The 16,686-nt window shown below is 64.7% G+C and overlaps 2 protein-coding genes across 3 annotated transcripts in view; one reads left to right on the top strand and one right to left on the bottom strand.

Annotated features, from left to right (window-relative positions):
* The window catches only part of DCST2 (DC-STAMP domain containing 2), a 10,056-nt gene extending 9,529 nt beyond the window's left edge, over nucleotides 1–527 (top strand). The window contains 1 exon segment of the mRNA XM_021681999.1: nucleotides 332–527. Within this exon segment, the coding sequence (XP_021537674.1) occupies nucleotides 332–527 (196 nt within the window).
* A 1,197-nt stretch (nucleotides 528–1,724) lies between these two features.
* On the bottom strand, nucleotides 1,725–15,776 carry ZBTB7B (zinc finger and BTB domain containing 7B). 2 transcript variants are annotated; one of them, XM_021682000.2, is made up of 3 exons: nucleotides 15,563–15,776; nucleotides 3,115–4,280; nucleotides 1,725–2,798 (listed from the first exon to the last, which is right to left on the bottom strand). In XM_021682000.2, exons 2-3 carry the CDS (start codon nucleotides 4,272–4,274, stop codon nucleotides 2,333–2,335), a joined length of 1,626 nt encoding a protein of 541 aa, XP_021537675.2. In that variant the 5' UTR covers nucleotides 4,275–4,280; nucleotides 15,563–15,776; the 3' UTR covers nucleotides 1,725–2,332. The 2 variants fall into 2 exon arrangements, with proteins under 2 accessions (XP_021537675.2, XP_044771788.1); XM_044915853.1 differs by lacking the exon at nucleotides 15,563–15,776 and adding an exon at nucleotides 9,627–10,042.
* Between the last annotated feature and the right edge of the window lie 910 nt (nucleotides 15,777–16,686).

The raw sequence follows: 16,686 nt of genomic DNA, 5'->3' as shown, positions 1-16,686 counted from the left end.
GATGAGCTGAGGAGTCGGAGGGGAAGTGAAGCTTTATTTTCAGAGGTTCCTGAGGGCTCACTGAAATTAAAGCAGTGTCGTGGGGTTGGGGGAGGCTTGACCCCGAGCTGGTAGGTATACCATGGTTCTGCCCTTACCAGCCATGTGACCTTGGGCAAGTGACCGCCCACTGGTCCCTCAGCATGAGCCTAAAACTGGGGGCTCTCCAGCCACTGAGCTGGCATGCCGTGGGGCCGTGGGAGCAGAGGAGGTTGGTAAATCTGGACAGGGCAGGAATGCAGCTGTGCAAACAGCCCCGCGGACCGTGCCACTCCCTTGCTCTCCTCACTAGTGACCTGGATGAGGAGAAGGGGCCTCGGCAGAGGACACACAGGTAGCAGCCCCTACCTGAGGCCCAGTCTTTGATCCCCACCACACCTTGGCCTCAAGAATCCTCTGCCCCCAAAGCAGTCCCCTTTCAGCTTCAGAAACCCAGCCTCTGTCTCTTCTCTCCCTCTCCTGATCCCTCCCACCTACCCCCAAAATAAAGGAACCAAAGGCAGACACAAGTGTGAATCTTAAATTATTATTTCTTCCTGTCGCTTACACCCAAGGTGGGGGCAGGGGAAGAGGAGGGGAAGAGGAGAGGGGGGCATTGCCTCCCCCCCTAAGGCACTGAGTGGAGAAGCCGCAAGGGGGGAGGGGGGAGGTCACATTGTCCTCACTCTCCGGGGCTAGGCCCCAGGTCTCCCCAGCCCTGAGCTCCCCCATCACCTGAAATGCTAAGATGAGGCCCAGGGCAACCCGACGTCCCCCAACCCCAATATATTACATCATTACTTTTTAAATAGATACAGGGACTGGTCCCGCTACCCCCTCCCTGTGACACCCCCCTCACTATTGGGGGTACCTGGGCAGCTGTGCAAATGGGCATGAGGGCGCACGGGAGGAAGGGAGAGCACCGGGCCCCTTAACCTGCCCCTTTTAAGGAGGGGGAGGGGCCGCCAGGCCAGGGAGGGGAAATAGTGCAAGGCAGAGCCCAGGCCGCAACGGGGGGGCCAGCACCCAGCGAGGGAGGGGGGCAGATACCCCCACCCCCAGCAGAATTGGGTAGTTAAAAATCTGAAACTAGATTTCAACAAGACCAACAGAAGAGGCTATGTACAGAACCGGGGTGGACTCAATCCTAAAGGAAGAGCGAGGGGATTACTCTCCGCGACCCAACGGACGGCCCGGCCGGCAAGGGACCCCCCCCCCCCATCTCCCCGCCCCTTCCGCGCTTTCCCGGTGGAGCGCTCGCTGCCCCGGCGCCCGCGGCTCGCTGGAGCGGCCGCCAGGGGGCGCCCGCCCGCGCGCTCCGCGGGCCCGCAGCCCCTCACCCCGTCCCCCAGGCCGCGCCGCGCCAGCCCGGGGGCGGCGTGAGTCAGGGGCGGCCCGAGTCAGGGGCGGCCCGGCGGCGGCTCCGGCTCGCACCTGGGCGGGAGGAGGAGAGGAGGGTAGGAGCCACCCGGCCCGCCCTGCCCTCTGGCCCCGGGGAGGGAGCGGCGGGAACAAGACATTCCCTGCCCGGGGACGCGGGAGGGGAGGGCAGGGCCGGGGCGGAGAGCCGAGCGGAGCGGGCCCCTCCCGCTGCCCCCAGGGGCGGGCGAGCCACTCCGGCCACCCCGCCCCCTTCTCCTCCAGGACCCCGTGACTCAGCGCTCGGAGCCTGGGGGGGGGGGGGGGGGGTCCCTTTTCCTGGGTGGGGGTGGGGGTGGGGGGGGCGCGAGGATGGCTCCTTCCAGCAGGCCCAGTCCCCCAGGCTTTCCAGCTTCTACCTCGCTCTCTCCCACCTACCCTTCCTTTGCCGCCCCCCTTTGCATAATTCACTGCCAGGAAAAGGGAACAGAAAGCAGGAAGGAGGGGTCTCAGAAGGGAAGGGAGGGGCTGTCCTTCACCCCCGGACACAGCCAAACCCCTGGGGGCATGGGGGCGGGGCGAGGCTTTGGTCCCAAGCCCCTCAACCCCTAGAAACCCGCATAGCCGAAGAGGGACCCCACAAATCAGAAATACATTATTGCTTCTACTCCCCAGGAGCAGCCGGGGACAGGGACCCCACCTTTACAACAAACAGAGCTGTAAATAGAGACATACTATCATGTATCACTCCTTGGGAGATCACCCCAATCTGGGGAGCCTCGAACCCCAAACCTTCTCAGCTTGGAACTGGAATGAGGGCTCTGGGGGGAGGGGGCGGACTGCTGAAGCCAGGGAGGCCCAGCGCCCTGACCCCAGCTCTGCCTGTCCCGCGGACTCCCACCGCTTGGCGTGGGCGCCCGGCCTCGCGCCGCTCCAGCCCGGCCCCTCGGCCTCTTTAAGAGGACTCCATGGCACCCTCAGCCTGAGGCGTCCTGGGCGCTCCCTCCTCGTCGTCGTCATCAGGGGGCCCCAGGGTGGACGCCGGGGGCCCAGTAGGGGCTGACTGCTCCCAGAATCGAGCCAGAGAGAGGCGGAAGGTGTCCAAGTGGCCGTTGGAGAGGTCGAGGCCAGCAGGGGACGGGGTGGCGGCAGAGGGCGGCGGGTAGTGGGGTGGTGCATCGTCCTTGCGGCGCCGCCGGGTGCGCACCTCCAGGCAGTTCTGGCCCTTGAGGTGGCGCTGCAGGTGGTCCTCCTTGGCGAAAGCCTTGTGGCACAGGTGGCACTCGTAGGGCCGGTCGCCCGTGTGCAGGTGCATGTGGTTCTTGAGGTCATAGCTGTGCAGGAAGCGGGCCGGGCAGTGCGGGCACGAGTAGGGTCGCTCTCCTGTGTGCTTCCGCATGTGGATCTTCAGCTTGTCGTTCCTGGCAGCGCAGGGGGTGGGGCACAGGAGCCCGTCAGGCCCGGGACCGCCCCACTCCCACCGGGACCGCCACCCCGCCCCCGCCCCCGCCAGGCTCCCGGCCCTCGCGGACTTCCCCCGCTTAGGTGGGCCCAGCCTCCAACCCCAAAGCTTTGCTGCGCCAAACCCACCTCCCTCGCCTTTCTTTCTCCCGGGCCTCCCAATTTTGGTGTCTCTGGGAACCTCCACACCCTCAGTTCTTCCAGGACCACCTGCCTCCCTCCCCACCGACCTGGCCCCCACTGGGTCCCTTCCCCCCCCGCCCCCCCCCCACTCACCGGGTGAAGCGGACTCCGCAGACTTCACAGGCGAAGGGCTTCTCACCCGTGTGGGTCCTCATGTGGCGTGGCAGTTTGCCTGCCCCGTGGATGATCTTGTGGCAGACCGGGCACTCCTGGGGCATCTGGGAGCGGCGCTTGCGCACCAGCTTGTCCTGGCCGTCCAGGCCTGGTGCCAGAGCATCCTGGTGCAGCGAACTCAGGTAGGCCATCAGGTCGGGATCAATGGCGTCCTCGTCTGAGCCCAGCTCCTCTGGGGATAGTGGGGGCCCACCTCCCTGCGCCATCCCGTAGGCAGAAGGGTACACCAGCTCCTCTTCTTCTTCCTCACCCTCGTAGGGCTCGTAAGTCAGGGGCCCCTCGGGAGGTGAAGCAGTCCCCGCTGGAGGGCTGTAGCTGTCCCCCAGCCCGCTGCCCGCTCCGCTGCCCACTCTGGCCGCCACGTCCTCCTCCTCGTAGGTCAAGGGATGGGCAGGCACCGTGGGCGCCTCGGGCACTAAGTGGTTCGCCCGGGCCCCCTTGGTCTGCAGGAAAGCTTTCCGGGGCTTGCGGCTGCGGCGGGCGACCGGCCGAGGGGGCGGCGGGGGCGGGGGCGGGGGCGGGAGGGGCCCCTGGGGCGGGCTGTCTTCTCCGTTGGGAACTCCGGAGGCCGAGGCCGTGGCCGTGGCGAAGGCCTCCAGGTACTGGCGGGCTCGCTCACAGTCGTCCTCGTCGGGGCTGGGAGCCTCCAGACCGCTGCCCTGCAGGATCTCCATGCAGGCGGCGATGACGCACGGGATCTCCAGCAGCCGCGCGGCCTGCAGCACCGCGGGCATGTTGGCGCTGCTGGTGGTCAGCGTGGCCGTGTAGGCGAACTCCAGCAGGGCGCCCAGCGCCTCGGGCCCCACGAAGTCCAGCTCGCACACGCCGGCGCCCCCCGCGGCCGCCCCGCCGCCCCCCGCCCCCACCACCGCCCCGCCGCCCCCCTCGGTGAAGAGCTTCTTGAAGTAGTGGCTGCAGGCGGCCAGCACCGCGCGATGGGTGCGGTATTCGAGGCCCTGCGTCCGGATGGTGAGGTCGCAGAGGTGGCCCAGCTGCCGCTGCTCATTGAGGCAGCTCAGGAGCTCACTGCTGTGGTCTGGGAATGGGATCCCGATGAGGTCGTCCTCAGGGCTCCCCATCTTCTCCTGCAGGGTGGAGAAGAGGGACAGGTGAAGGGCGCTCAGCTCTGTGCGGGGCGCCGGCATCGGCCCACACTTCCTGACCCAGGAGACTCTCCTAAGTGCTTTACACCCAGGTGATCTTCCAGAACCTTCTGAAGGACTGATTAGCAGCCGTCTCAGACAGGGAAGCCAGGGCGCAGACAGGGGCAGCGACTTTGCAAGTGAGGTGCAGAATGGCGTTCAAACCCAGGCCGTGGGCCCACGGTCACGTTCCCACCTGCTCTGCACAGTCCCGCCTGCCTCTGGAGCACCGACTTGCTGAGCCTTTGCTGGAGGCCCGCTCACTTTGCCCGCCCCACTCCCCATGCCTTGGGAGGGATACTGGGGTCCTGGCCCAGGCTTCATGAAGGACTCAGGGCTCAATCATCTGAGAACTGGGGTGACAGCCTCTGACGGAGCCTCCCCACAGCTAGAGAGGCCAAGGACAGGGTTGGGATTACACTGGACCAAGGCATGCTCTGGGCCTGGCCAGGTACTTTAACCCAAGTTACCCCCACAAAGGGCTTGGTGCTCTGTAAAAGGCTATGCAAACTCACCAGGCAGCTTCGCAGCACCTTCACCTTCACCCTCCTGCTCCTCCCCTCCCCCACCTACTAAAAGTTCATCTCCCCTTTTAGATTCCACCCCCCCCAGGCCAAAAGGGAAACACAGCTCCCAGCATCCCTCCCCCCACATCCTCCCCTCCCCCAGGGGGCCAAGGAGCAGCCACCCTTTGCTGGGGTGTCGTGGGCTGGCTCGGGTGCTTCCTGCCCCACACAGATAAGCATCGTCCCGTCCCCGCCCCCTCCCCCCACTGCCAATAGAGGCCAAGTTGCAATCCCACCCCTCCCCACTGCAGCTACCACCAGCACCTCTCCCTCCCTATTCGTGGCCAGTCGGGAGAGGGCCCCTCTCCAGCAGGTTGTCTTGTACCCGCTGTGCTCTCCCCTCCAAGGCAGAAGCTGCAGCCCCCCCAAGGCTGGTGGAGGGGCAGGAGGGCAGTAGGTGGGCCTGGCCTGGAAGTGGGGAGGGCTGCTTGAGTCCTGGGTCTGCTGCTGGATGACCTTGGGCCAGTCCCTTCTGTCTGTGCATCCTTTTCCTCAGCTGTACGGGGAGTGGGTGGGAGTAGAGGTCCCAAGAGCTCAGCCCTCCAGCCCTGACATTGGGTGTGGGTCTGAAGCGAGTGGAGACAGAGTTGGGGCCTGGAAAGAGCATGCTCTGGAGTCAGCCGGGCTTGAGTCTGAACCCTCCCTCTGTGGCTGACTAGCTCGGTGACTTGAAACACATGAGCTGGTCTCTGAGCCTCCTTCCTAGTCTATGGTACGGGATCATTCCACTGGACCTGTAGGCTTGTAGGCTTGCAGTGGCGGGTACATGAGACCACGTGTGGGGGCCCAATAAACATTCTGGCCTTGGGAGGGAGAAACAAGGCCTCGCCCAGGGGCAGATTCCACTACACAAATGGCCTCTGCTGGGAAACTGCTTGGGTCTCCCTCCCTCAAATCACCCCAAAGAGTCAGGTTACTACTAGCTACATGACCTTGGATCAGTCACTTCCTTTCCCCAGGAGGCCGGTTTCCTCCTCTGTAATATTAAAGGCTGACCTACATGGTTCTTAGGGCGGGTCCCGCTGACCCCGGTCAGGGTCTTCTTCACTACTCCCAACAGCCGCTCAGACCGCAGACGTTGAGGGAAAAGGTTTTTTCAGGGAGCTGGGGGAGTCAAGGGCCACAGATTTCCCCTTTAGAGCACAAGAACCGCATTGTCTCTGCCTGCCTCCCAGCCTGTCACCTTCACCGTGACGCCGGGACTCCTGCAATGGGCGCCCTCGGGAAGCAGCACCCACGTGTCTCCCCTTTCCTGGACAGACACCCAGATGCCCTCAGCAGGCCCCCTGCTCCCACCTGGAGTCCCCATATCGCTTCCCCGCCTGGGAGCAATCCCAGTTCCCTTTGGTTCTCCGGCCGGCACTTGACAAACAGAGCAAGTGGCAAATGGCCCCAGGACTTAGGAACAAACAAAAAGCGGGTGGGCAGCAGCAGCAGTGGGCACCCTCCTGGGCCCAGGCAGATCCTGTCCCTCCTGAGGGGGATGGGTGGGGCTGTCCTCGCTGTCCATTGGCCTGGAGCTGGGCACCCGCAGGCACGTGGCTTGCCCCATCCCTCTCCCTCCTTTCCTCCCCACCCCACCCATTCCTGCTGCTAAGCCCGCCTTCTTTCTCCCACCCAGGGCCGGTCTCCGCGGCAACTTGGCGTGGCAGGGTGCTGATTGGCTGACCCTGCTGTCAGGTCACAGGCTCAGGCTGGTTCACCACGCAACTCACACAGGGCGCTTGGGCAAGGGTGGGTGTTTAACCCCTTAGGCCCAACTCCAATGCCCATGGCCACGAGGTAGCAACGAAGGAGGGGAGAGGCAGAGGGCACACGTAGGAAGGGGAGGTGTTCTTAAGGTTCTCTAGCTTCTGGAAAACTCCCCCAGCCCTTACCCAGGGCTCTGGCGCCCATGCCAACTTAGGTGCCACATGGAACGATGCTGGTGCCAACCAGGCTAAGGGGGCACTCCTAGCCCCATCATCCAGGGGGGTGGGGCGCCAGTGCCAGGATGCGCACCCCACCTTGGGCACCCTTCCCACATCTGCATCCCGAAGAGCCCAGCCCCCTGACGCCCCATGAGGGCGGCCCATCCCCACCCAGCCTGGCATGCCCCCTCTTGCTAAGGCCTTGTGGGCATGGGTGTGTGTGGTGGTTGGGGGGGCAGCTGTGCCAGGGAACCAGGCAAGGTCTGTTTGGTCTGTTTGCCTGGTAGGGGGAAGAACTGGGGGCCCCGCCCCATCGCTCCCCCTTTCCCGCCACCCCCCCAGGCTCCCCTCACTGTCAGGCCTGCTAGACCGGCCAAGCAGGTGGGCAGCTCTCTTGAAACTGGGCCCTGAGTCAAGCCTGCCCCATCTTTGGTGGGGGGAAGACTCTGGGGCGAGAAAGGTAGGAGGGGGGCAAAGGTAGGAGCCCCTATCCCCTAACCCCTCAGTGCCCTAGGGCACCTGCCGGGGTGTGTCCACCACCAAGAACCAAAAGGTGGAGAACACTGGCCCTGACTTGGAAGGGAAAAGGAGCCTGCAGTCTTTCCAGGTGCTGACCGCAGGCAGTGTCCCGAGCAGGGCTGGGGGTGCCAGGGCCATGACACAGGGATACAGCAGGGATAGGGGCCCCCAAGGGGCAGATGAGTGAAGCTGGCCCCCCTTCCCCACACCCTGGGGATTAGGGGAGTGAGGCTTAGCGTGGGGGGCAGCGGGCGGAACCGGGATTAGCGGCCGAGAAAATAGATATGGGGCTGACACAGTCACAGAGACACCCCCCCACACACACCAAAGGCTTCTCCAGGTGCAGCCGCTCGGATGTCCCTATGACATCCTCCTCCATGGCGATGGAGGCCTGGGGCACTTACCAGTGCCCACCCCCCACTTTGGCTGGCCACCCTCCCTTACTTCTTTCTCCTTTCTGCCCCCCACCCCCACCCCAACTCCAGCCTCAGGTTCTCTTCCTGTTTTTTTGGAACTAAGTTTGCACGCAGCCAGGGCTTTGGCCTGTGGCTGGACCAGGGGGGTGGGGAAGTTGGACAGTGGGTCCAAAGTCCTCAGGGACCCAGGAATCTTAGCTCCCCAATTTCTCCTACCCTTCCCAGGGCCTCTGGAGCCCAGGCACTGGAGTCAGCTGGGCTGCCCAGTTGGGAAGGCAGGATGCGGGGCTGAGGAAGTCCCCTGGAGGATGGTATCAGCTTAGAAGGCTAGGCCCCCAGCCAAGGGATGCCCTGGCATGTTCTGGGCCCCTGGGTCCGCACCCCAGCCCCTCCGAGCGAGTGCGTGCCCTGCCCATCCCCCACATGCCGCTTCCCCCCCTCCTAACCTCACCACCCCCAGCACTCACACTTCCTGGGGGCCAGGCGGGGAAGGGAGACCGCAAGCCACGAAGGGGGAAGGAGGCCAGGGGAGTTGGCTGCTTCCCGGTGCTGTGGGGGTTAAGCCTCTCCTCCCTCAAAATCCCCAATTCCTGGTGCTCCCCGAAATGAGGGAGATCTTAGTGCCGCTCCACATTCTCTGTCCCTGACACCCGCCCTAGCCCCGGCACTCTCCCCCCCCACCGCAGGCTGCACTGGGGGGTGTGAGGGAAGATGGCAGAGGAGGTAAGGGGGGCAACTCCCTTCCCCAGCCTTCCTCCTTCACCTTTGGGGACCCCTGCCCGGCAGCCACTCTCCACTCCTGGCCCCCATCCTTGGCCTCCTCTTCCCGTCCCCTTGCTCGGCCCACCCTGTGCCCTCTCCGCAAAAAAGCATCTTCTGCTTTTCTTCCTTCAGCCTTGGCCAGCCTCCTGCCTCGTCCGCCCTAGGCATCCGTGGCCCTTGGCCCCCAGGTGCCGCCTCGCCCTCTCCTTTCTTTTCCCTCAGGTCTCCACTCCAGGCTCTCCCGCTTCCTCCATTCCACCCTGCTCCCAGCATCCATTCTCTTCTCCCCTGGCTGGCGGGTAGAGAGAGGGGCCCGAGGAATCAAATCGAGGAGCCAGGCCTGCCTTCCAAGGCCTGGTCTTGCCATGGGATGGCCACATTCAGGGCACCCATGCCACCCTTCTGGAAGAAGCACAGGATCGAAATCTGGGGGCCAGTTGGGGAGGATGGGTGGTGGTGGGGCGGGGGCTGGTGCGGAGACAGCGGATGTGGGGTGGGGAGGGGAGGACAACCTAGGCCTCTCTGCCCGTCAGAATTTCCAGCCCTGGAGCTGCTGGGCTTTCCCCAGAGGGTACCCACCCTGGGCCAGGCAACTGTGCACCTGGACAGACCCCGGCCATCAGGGTTCCCAGCGGGATCTGCCTGGGCAATGCCAGCTCCCCTTAGGGCCTGAGGAGACGGCACAAGGTGCCAGGGTCTGCCCTGTGCCCACCCCCTCCCCCCAGCCTAGCGTCTCGGGCTGGGTAACCGAGCCGGCTGGTAACCCCACACCCGCCAAGCCGCGGGCAGAAACCTGAGCCCCCCAGCCCCAGAGGACACCCCAGCCCGATCCCCGGAGCCCGGCTCCCTGCCAGCCTGTCTAACCTCCTGTCCTGGCCCAGCAATCCTTCGGCTCCTATAGGCCCCTTCTGCGCCCCTGTCCTCCTGGGGCCCCTGAGTGCTGAAGCTTCCCGGCACTCCAGCTCCTCGGACCCTCAGCTCCCTCAACCTTCCCGGGGAAGTTTGGACACCCTCTTCCTAGCCTGTTTTTCAGTCCCTCTCTGACCCTTGGCCAATTCTAGGCCTCCAAGCCTCCCCTGGGGCCTAATCTCCCAAGCCAGAGCAGAGCCTACTCACCTGAACGCTGAGGGGCCTTGCCGGCAACTCCTCTTGGCCCCTGGGGGGAGCAGGTTGGAAGGGGTGGGGGGGGGCTGGGCTGGGGGGGGGGGAGGTGGGGTGGCTGTTCCCCGCTCCAGCTCCCTCCTTCAAAGGGGCCGCCCACGACCTGGCCCAGCCCCTCCCCCCTGCAGCCTTAACCCTCTGGGTGCTGTCCCCCCTCCCCCCAGCTTGGAGGGAGGGGTTACCAGAGGGCTGGCAGCGTGGGAGAGGGCCTAAAGTCTCTGCCTGTGGTGCCCGAAGCCCCAGCTGTACCCACCCCCGCTCGTCCTTACTCAGTCCTGAAAGGGGAAAAAGGTGAGTGTAGGCAAGGTAGGAGCTGGGACAGTCCAGGAGGACAGAGGTGAGGAGGAGCCTCGGGAGAGGCTGCTGGAGGTGGGACCAGGAGAAGGAAGAAGGGAGGGGAGGGGACAGGAGGCGGCAGTGGCCAGAAGAGGGAGGAGGGGAAACCCTGGACAGACAGTGCCCAGGGCTGACAGGTGCCCAGGTCCCAGCCCCTCAGGGCATGTGGCACCATAGGGGGCCACAGGGAGGCCCTCCAGACCCCAGTGGGCCCCTCGCACCCCTGGGAGCTGACCGAATTCTCCCCACCCTGTACCGGGCTGGGGCCCTCAGGGGCTGGGCAAGGCAGCACCCCGCCCTCCCCATGCCTCACCCCAAACCCACTCACATACCACAGTTCCTTGCCCAGGCGCCAGCCCCTGCCAACCAGGCCAGGGGGCAGCCCTTGTGCCAGCCCCCAATGGCCAGGGGGATCAGGGGGATGGAGCTGGCCTGAGGGGGCTGGACAGATGGGGGTAGCTGTGGGCACCGAAAGAGGAAGGAGCCAGGAGGGGGCATCTGCTGGGAAGCGCCTAGCCCCACCCCTTGCGCAAGCCACCGCCACCCTGGCCGGTTGGGTGGGACCCGCCTGGGCCCGAGGGGCAACTCAGGAGGGCTCTGAGCCCAGAGATGGGTGGGCCACACAGTTGCACTTAAACAACTCCGAGGGTCCCTTATTCCTGGAACAAGGGGTGCCCTAATGCTCCCTAGACACTCGGCCAATCCAAGTCCTCCTGGGTTGGGGAGGACCACTGAAATGCCCCCTAAAACATCCCCTCCCCTTTCCCCCCAACAGCTGCTGGCTCCACGCCGCTGGCCTGCTGCCCCTCACCAGCTCCCGGCCCGGTTGGCACCTACCCACCAGGATGCTGGCAGTCCTGCCCTCCTCTCCCTCCTACCCCCCTGCTCCCAGCGCCCCATGCCAGCTGTGGGCCCGGGGTGGGGGAGGGTCACCCCTGTGCCTTTTGGTGCCAGTCAGGCCGGTTCACTCCCCTCGGTCCTACAGACAAGGCCCAAGACCCCGTTCTCGAGCCGTCTCCTCAAGAGGCAGCGCACAAGTCAGGGCCTACCCGGACAGCCCAGTGAGCACTTACTGAAAGCTCCGTTCCCCAAGGTGGGTGCCAACCTCCCAGCATTCCCTCTGCCTAAGCATTTGCTTGGGCACCAAAGTCCCCGCAATTCCTGAGAGTCCTGGTGCCCGCAGCCTGCAAGGGAGTGGGGTGGGGCTGCTCTCTGCCCTTTGATCCCCATAAAGGGAACCAACCTGGAGGGCAGGGGGCAGGGAAGGGGTTCATGGGGCCCCTCCATTTTATCCCTGCCAGGGGCAGCAGGGCAGGGTGGGGGCATCTCTTGGGTGGGGCTCTAAGGTAAGCATGGTAGCATGTCCCAGCAGAGGAGAGGGAGGTTAATCATGGGTACATGGTATCACGTGGGCACAGGGTGGTGAGAACACGGCGAGGGTGGTGGGGGGGATGCAGAGGGTACCCACGTTCCAATTCATCCCAATCCTGGCTTTTACTCCCATCTAGCAACACTTCCAGACTTCACCAAATTGAGAGCACAAGGACTACAACTCCCAGTATGCACCACAACTGCTCTGCATGTACCTTGGGAGTTGTAGTTCTCAAGAGAAGTCCTGTGTTCTCTTCCCCAGAGCCTTGCTGATGGGGTGGGGAGGGCAGAGCAGAAGGTTTGGTCCCAAGTCTCCTTTCTAGAAGAGGTAAAAAGCTAGGAGGTCCATGGTGGAGGGGAAGAGGACCCCTTCTCCCAGGCAAAGGGGAGGAAAGGAGGAAGGAAGGAGGAGAGGATGTCTGTTGAAAGGGGCATATGGGTGGGGAGGAGTTGGGGGGGGGGGGGGGGAAACAGGAAGGAAACTGAAGCCAGAGACATGAGGTCGAAAGCAAAGGCCTGGTGGAGCCTCACACCGAAGCCTGGCAGGGACTGGGAAGGCATAAGAGGAATTAGGGATGCCAACTGGTAGCAAATTGGTGTGTTGTTGGGGCCACTGGCTCCATTTGCCTGCCATAAGCCCTCTTTTGCCTGGGGCACCCTCCAGTCCTGGATCCAGCACAGGTATCTGCTGGCTGGAGAACTCTGAAGGCTGACTTGGTTCTGGGATGCTAGCGGGCAGAGGAAGAGGCCGGGGGAGGTCAGGGCCAGGCCTGATGGGGAGTGTGGTGGAGGGAGGTATGCATGGGGTTAGGCCCAGGTGTGAGTTCAAGGAATTGTGCTGGCAAATGAGGATGCTACCTTCCATGGCAGCGGGGGGGGGGGGGGGTTCAGTGAAGAGAGGGCTATGTTGCCAAGGCTGCCTCAACTAAAGGGTGCAGTGAAGAGGGTAGCCCTCTTTGGTCTCCCTGTGGAATTTGCTAAAGGTTGCTTTCCCTCTGGGCCAGGCAGCCTGTGAACATTAGAGGTGGCAACTCAGGGGGCCAGATGGCAGCTGGGTGCTTTTCCTTAGTGGGAGTGGAGGTCAGAAGTGGGCAGAGGCTCTGTTTCGAGGCCACTCTCCCTGGGCTCCCCAAGGCTCTGAGACAGATTTTTACAGGCCCCAGCTAAGACTCTTGCCAAGACCGGAGTGTTGCTGGGGCGGGGGGGGGGCTTCCTTGCCCCTCAAAGCCCTTGAAAGTGGACAACAGTAGCTCTAACCCCTTCCCCCCAGTCCCCCAGGCCCGCCTTGGCGTTTGGCCGCTTGTGTGTTGGCAGGACTGGGGGTGGGGGGGCAGCAAGGCAACTTCAAACTGTCCGGGCAAAACGTCAAGTTTACTCACGAGTTTACTCAGCAGAAGGAGGGGGGAACAGGCTAGAGCGGGCACACCCCATGCCAGGGTCCTATCCGTCTCCTGTCCCCACCTTCCTATCCCCACTCTCCTCTTCAGCCCTAGGCCAAAACAGCCATAGGCCCCAAGTCCTGGTGGTAGGGCAGTCTTAACTCTCAGAAGGTCATGGAACCAAGCAGGCCGGGGGCAGGAAGCCCCGAAGCAGGTCCAGAGGCTCCTATCAGAGGGCAGTGCCCTGCCTGGAGCCCATTTACTACCCATCTTAGGGCCTTGGCCTTGGACCAGAACTGGGTCTCTCAGCCACCAAGAAGGGGGCAGTACCAGGCCAGGCTTCCTCCATGTGAGCAGTCCCCTGGGCAGTGACTTCTGACCCCAAATGACCGGTCCTAGGCAGTGCCTCAGGCAGCGTGGTGCCATCTGGGAGGCCAGAGGATCAGGGGCTGGTTCTCTCAGCCTTGGCTTGGAATGGGGGGCCAGCACCCTATCTGACCTACTTCCCTTTCCTCCCCACCTGCTTTCATTCTCTGCTTCTCTCCCCCAGCCTTCACTGTCCCCACCCCAGAGGCGCTCCGCCCCCCATGCCCGCTGGGCCCCCTCCCCCACCCTTCCCCAGGGTGCCAAGTGCAAGCACACAAAGGGCCCGATGGTGCATTGTTAGCCCAGCCCCCGCTGCCCGCCGCGCCCTCCCGGGGCGGGCACTAGGCCAAGGAGGAGCTGGGGGCCCTGGGTGCCAGGGGGCACCACGGGGAAGGGGGAAGAGGTCAACACCTGTCTCCCAGACACTGGGGTCCATATCAGCCAGAGCTGCGTAGTGATGAGAGTGCCCTAGTAGAGCAGGCCTCTGTCCCTGACATCTGAACCCGGTGGGCACTGCCTTCTTCCTTCCCCAGAGCCCCTTTTGGGTGACAGTGACCCCTATCTGACCCCTGTGCTAAGGCTGGGGGGTGTGGTACCCAAGGGAGGGGACAGTGTCTGGGGGTTCCAGCAGGCTGCATCGTGCCTGCAGCAAGCATGTAACGGAGGCTCGCTGGGGAGCTGGGGGCCCGGGGGCCCAGGGGCCACAGACCAGAGGCACTGACAGAGATTTCTCCTTGTTTCATCAGCTGCTCCAGGGGGAGCCCCCTGTCCTTCTCCCCAGTCACCACTGCTGAGGAGCAGTAACTCTGTCACAAATATGCCCCTCTCCAGCCCTGCACAACACTCCTTGTGCCCACTCTCCCCTCCCAACCTGATGCCCACTCCCTGCCAGCTCGGCCAGCAGTGCCAGGCAGGTACAGGGGTGACCAAACCAGTTGGTGTGCGTGGTGGGGGGCAGAAGGCAACCCCATAATCCTCCAGGCCTCACCCCCCACACACATATACCCTGGGGAACAGACAGTCCCCATCCTGGCTTAACCCCTCCCCTCTCAGTCTGGCTCCCCCAGCCCCCGATGAACTGCCTCCCTCCTCCAGGACTAAGCTGGGGGAAGGGGGAATCGCTGCGCTGACTCACTCCCACTCTCAGCTGCAGCTAGGGGTCTGCAAGGCGTTCAGGCGGGGGTCACTTCAAGAACGCCCTCCACCTGGCCCGGAAGCCAGGACAGCCTGCTGGTCTCCCCCTCTCCTCAGCACCCACTTCCGGTGTCCCAAACTAGGTCAGCAGCGCTCGTTTCCTGTGGGTCAGCTAGCACCCGCGCCTCTGCCCCTCCCCTGCTCCGGACCCAGGCTCCCCGCCCCCCCCAGGGCGCCCCGAGGTCTCACCACGTCTCAGCCGCCCTTTGATACGTGGGGGTTGTGCGGGGCGGGGGGCAGGGGACCCGCCCTCTCTCCAAACACCAGCAGGGCCGGGGCGCCTGGGCAGGCACGTGTCCGGGCACAACCCGCTGCCCACGCCGCCCCCCCCACTCCCGTCCCCCCCCCCCCCCGCTCTGGCCGGGACACGTCGCTCTCTTACTTGGGGTGGGGTGGGAGGAGAGAGCGAAAGCTGGGAATGGAGAGCAGCGCCCCCCACCCTTTTGAATGGCAGCCCTCTGCCAGCGGCGCTCCCAGTAGCTTCCACGACTACACAGTAGCGACCCCCACTCTGTGGAGGGGCAGGTGCGCGGGCGCCGGCGGGGGGACGGGTGGGGGTAGAACTCCTCCCGGTCACCCGCCCTCGCTCTCGGGTTCTGGGGGCACGAGCCGGCCTGGGAAGGGTGGCGGCGGGACGGGCGCCTGAAGGAAGGGACTGGGACTGAGGGGTCGATCTGTGTCGCTCGGGGGTTGTCGCCGAGCCCCACTACTGGAGAGGGAGCGCGGCTCCGGAGGCGCAGGAAACCGAATAGTCCAGCCGGTAACTTTCCCCCCAGCCGCGGCTCCTCCTGCGCACCGCCCCCGCCCCCAGTGCCACTGGCCCGGGTCCAGCCCACCGCGCCAGGGGGCGCGGGGGGGGGAGCCGCCTTGTCCTAGTTAGAGTCCGTCAGCGTTTCCATTCCCTCAGCTCGGGCGGGTCGGGGGTCTCCCCGCAAGTCACGGAGGAGACTGGGGGAGCGCTCGGCGCCGCCTCACCCTCTCTCCATCCCGGAGCCGCCGGTCTGTCTGATCCCAGAAGTGCAGAGAAAGTTTCTGGGGACCCTCCGCCCACCTTTCCTCGCAGTTAAAATCAATTCCAAAGACCCGGGGTGCCGGGAAGGCACAGGGAAGGGGAGTGGTGGGAGTCTGGTCTGCAGGCGTGTGTGTGTGCGTGGGGGGGTCCCACTTACAGGACAGACGAAGGACACTGCAGTAGTCTCGCGTCTGGGGGACCCCGAGCCGGAGACAAAAGTAGGGTACACTCACCTCTCCGCCTTTGGGTCCGCTGGCCGGAACTGCTGAAGCACAGGGTGTGCAGAGAAGCGCGTCCCCCGCCGGGCCCGGGGGCTTGGGGCCCTGCTCCGGTCCTGGTCAGAAGGCCGCGGTCAGTCGCTCGCCGCTCTCTGCTGGGGGGCTCCTCCTCCGCAGCCCTCGGCCTCCTCCTGCCGCCCGCCCCCCCCTCGGCCGCCGAGAACCGTACATTCACCTGGCTCCCACCCGCCCCCCCCTCAGGGCCCGCCTCCTCAGCCACGCCCTCTGTCACTTCCTGGTTTTTCACCCGCCCCCCCAGGTCCCCCTCCCTCCGCCCAATAAGGATATAAACTTCAACCCCTCGGTCCAGCCAGTCCCTGCAGGGCGCAGATGGGTCCCTCCCTCCCTTTTCACTCCCTTCCTCCAAGCTTTTACTTTGCTCTCCGAGCCTTTCCCACCCTCCTCTTTTTCCCTCCTTCTTTCCTTCGGTCTCCTTCTCCCTCCACCTGCCGCGGTCCCTCTCCCCCTCCCTCTCCCTTTTTCTCCTCTAGCCCCTATCTCTCCCAGTCCACCTTAACTCGAGCTCCGCCCCCGACCCCATCCAGCCCTTCGCTGCGGCTCCGCCCCGCCCCCTGCGCTCCACCGCCCTGCCCGCCCATTGGCCTGCGCACCCGCCCATCTCAAGTGGGTCCTGCCCCGCGTTCCGCCAGGGAGGGGGCGGAGCCGAGGGGCTGGCCTGAAACCTGGAGGAGGGAAAGGGGGAGGGGGCAGTGTCCGCAGTGGCCCGGGAACCCGGCGCCCCCATCAAGGGCTCTCAGTCTCCATGAGGGGCTTTTGTACGGTCACCCCCTCGGGAGGGAAGGGTATGAGAGGTTAAAGATAGGTTAGGTGGGGGTGAGGCGGGGACTTAAGGGATTGAAGGGGGGGGTCCCGTGAGGGGCTATAATCAGGTCAGTGCCCCGGGAGGTAGGGGGAGGGGGAGCCACCAGGCCATCAGCTCCAGCTCCTACGCCCCACCCCGACTCTGAGGGAGCGGGGGAGTGGAGGCTGCGGGCACCCTGCGTACCTCCCCACGCGAGACGGCGCCCCGCGGGGAGGGAACGGCGCCCTGGGCAAGCAGCCTCTGCGCTCCAGCCGGT

Source organism: Neomonachus schauinslandi, chromosome 6, assembly GCF_002201575.2.
Source record: "Neomonachus schauinslandi chromosome 6, ASM220157v2, whole genome shotgun sequence".
In the NCBI taxonomy this organism is placed as follows: Eukaryota; Metazoa; Chordata; class Mammalia; order Carnivora; family Phocidae; genus Neomonachus; species Neomonachus schauinslandi.
The sequence above is the reverse complement of the archived record's forward strand: the minus strand, read 5'-3'. Positions and strand labels throughout refer to the sequence as shown.

What these genes read in the sequence shown, in the direction of transcription:
- ZBTB7B (XM_021682000.2), bottom strand. Translation starts at nt 4,274, where the DNA reads ATGGGGAGCCCTGAGGACGACCTCATCGGGATCCCATTCCCAGACCAC. An exon ending in TGCGGAGTCCGCTTCACCCG is followed by an intron (nt 2,799 to 3,114) that starts GTGAGTGGGGGG and finishes CTGCGCTGCCAG; the next exon opens with GAACGACAAGCTGAAGATCC.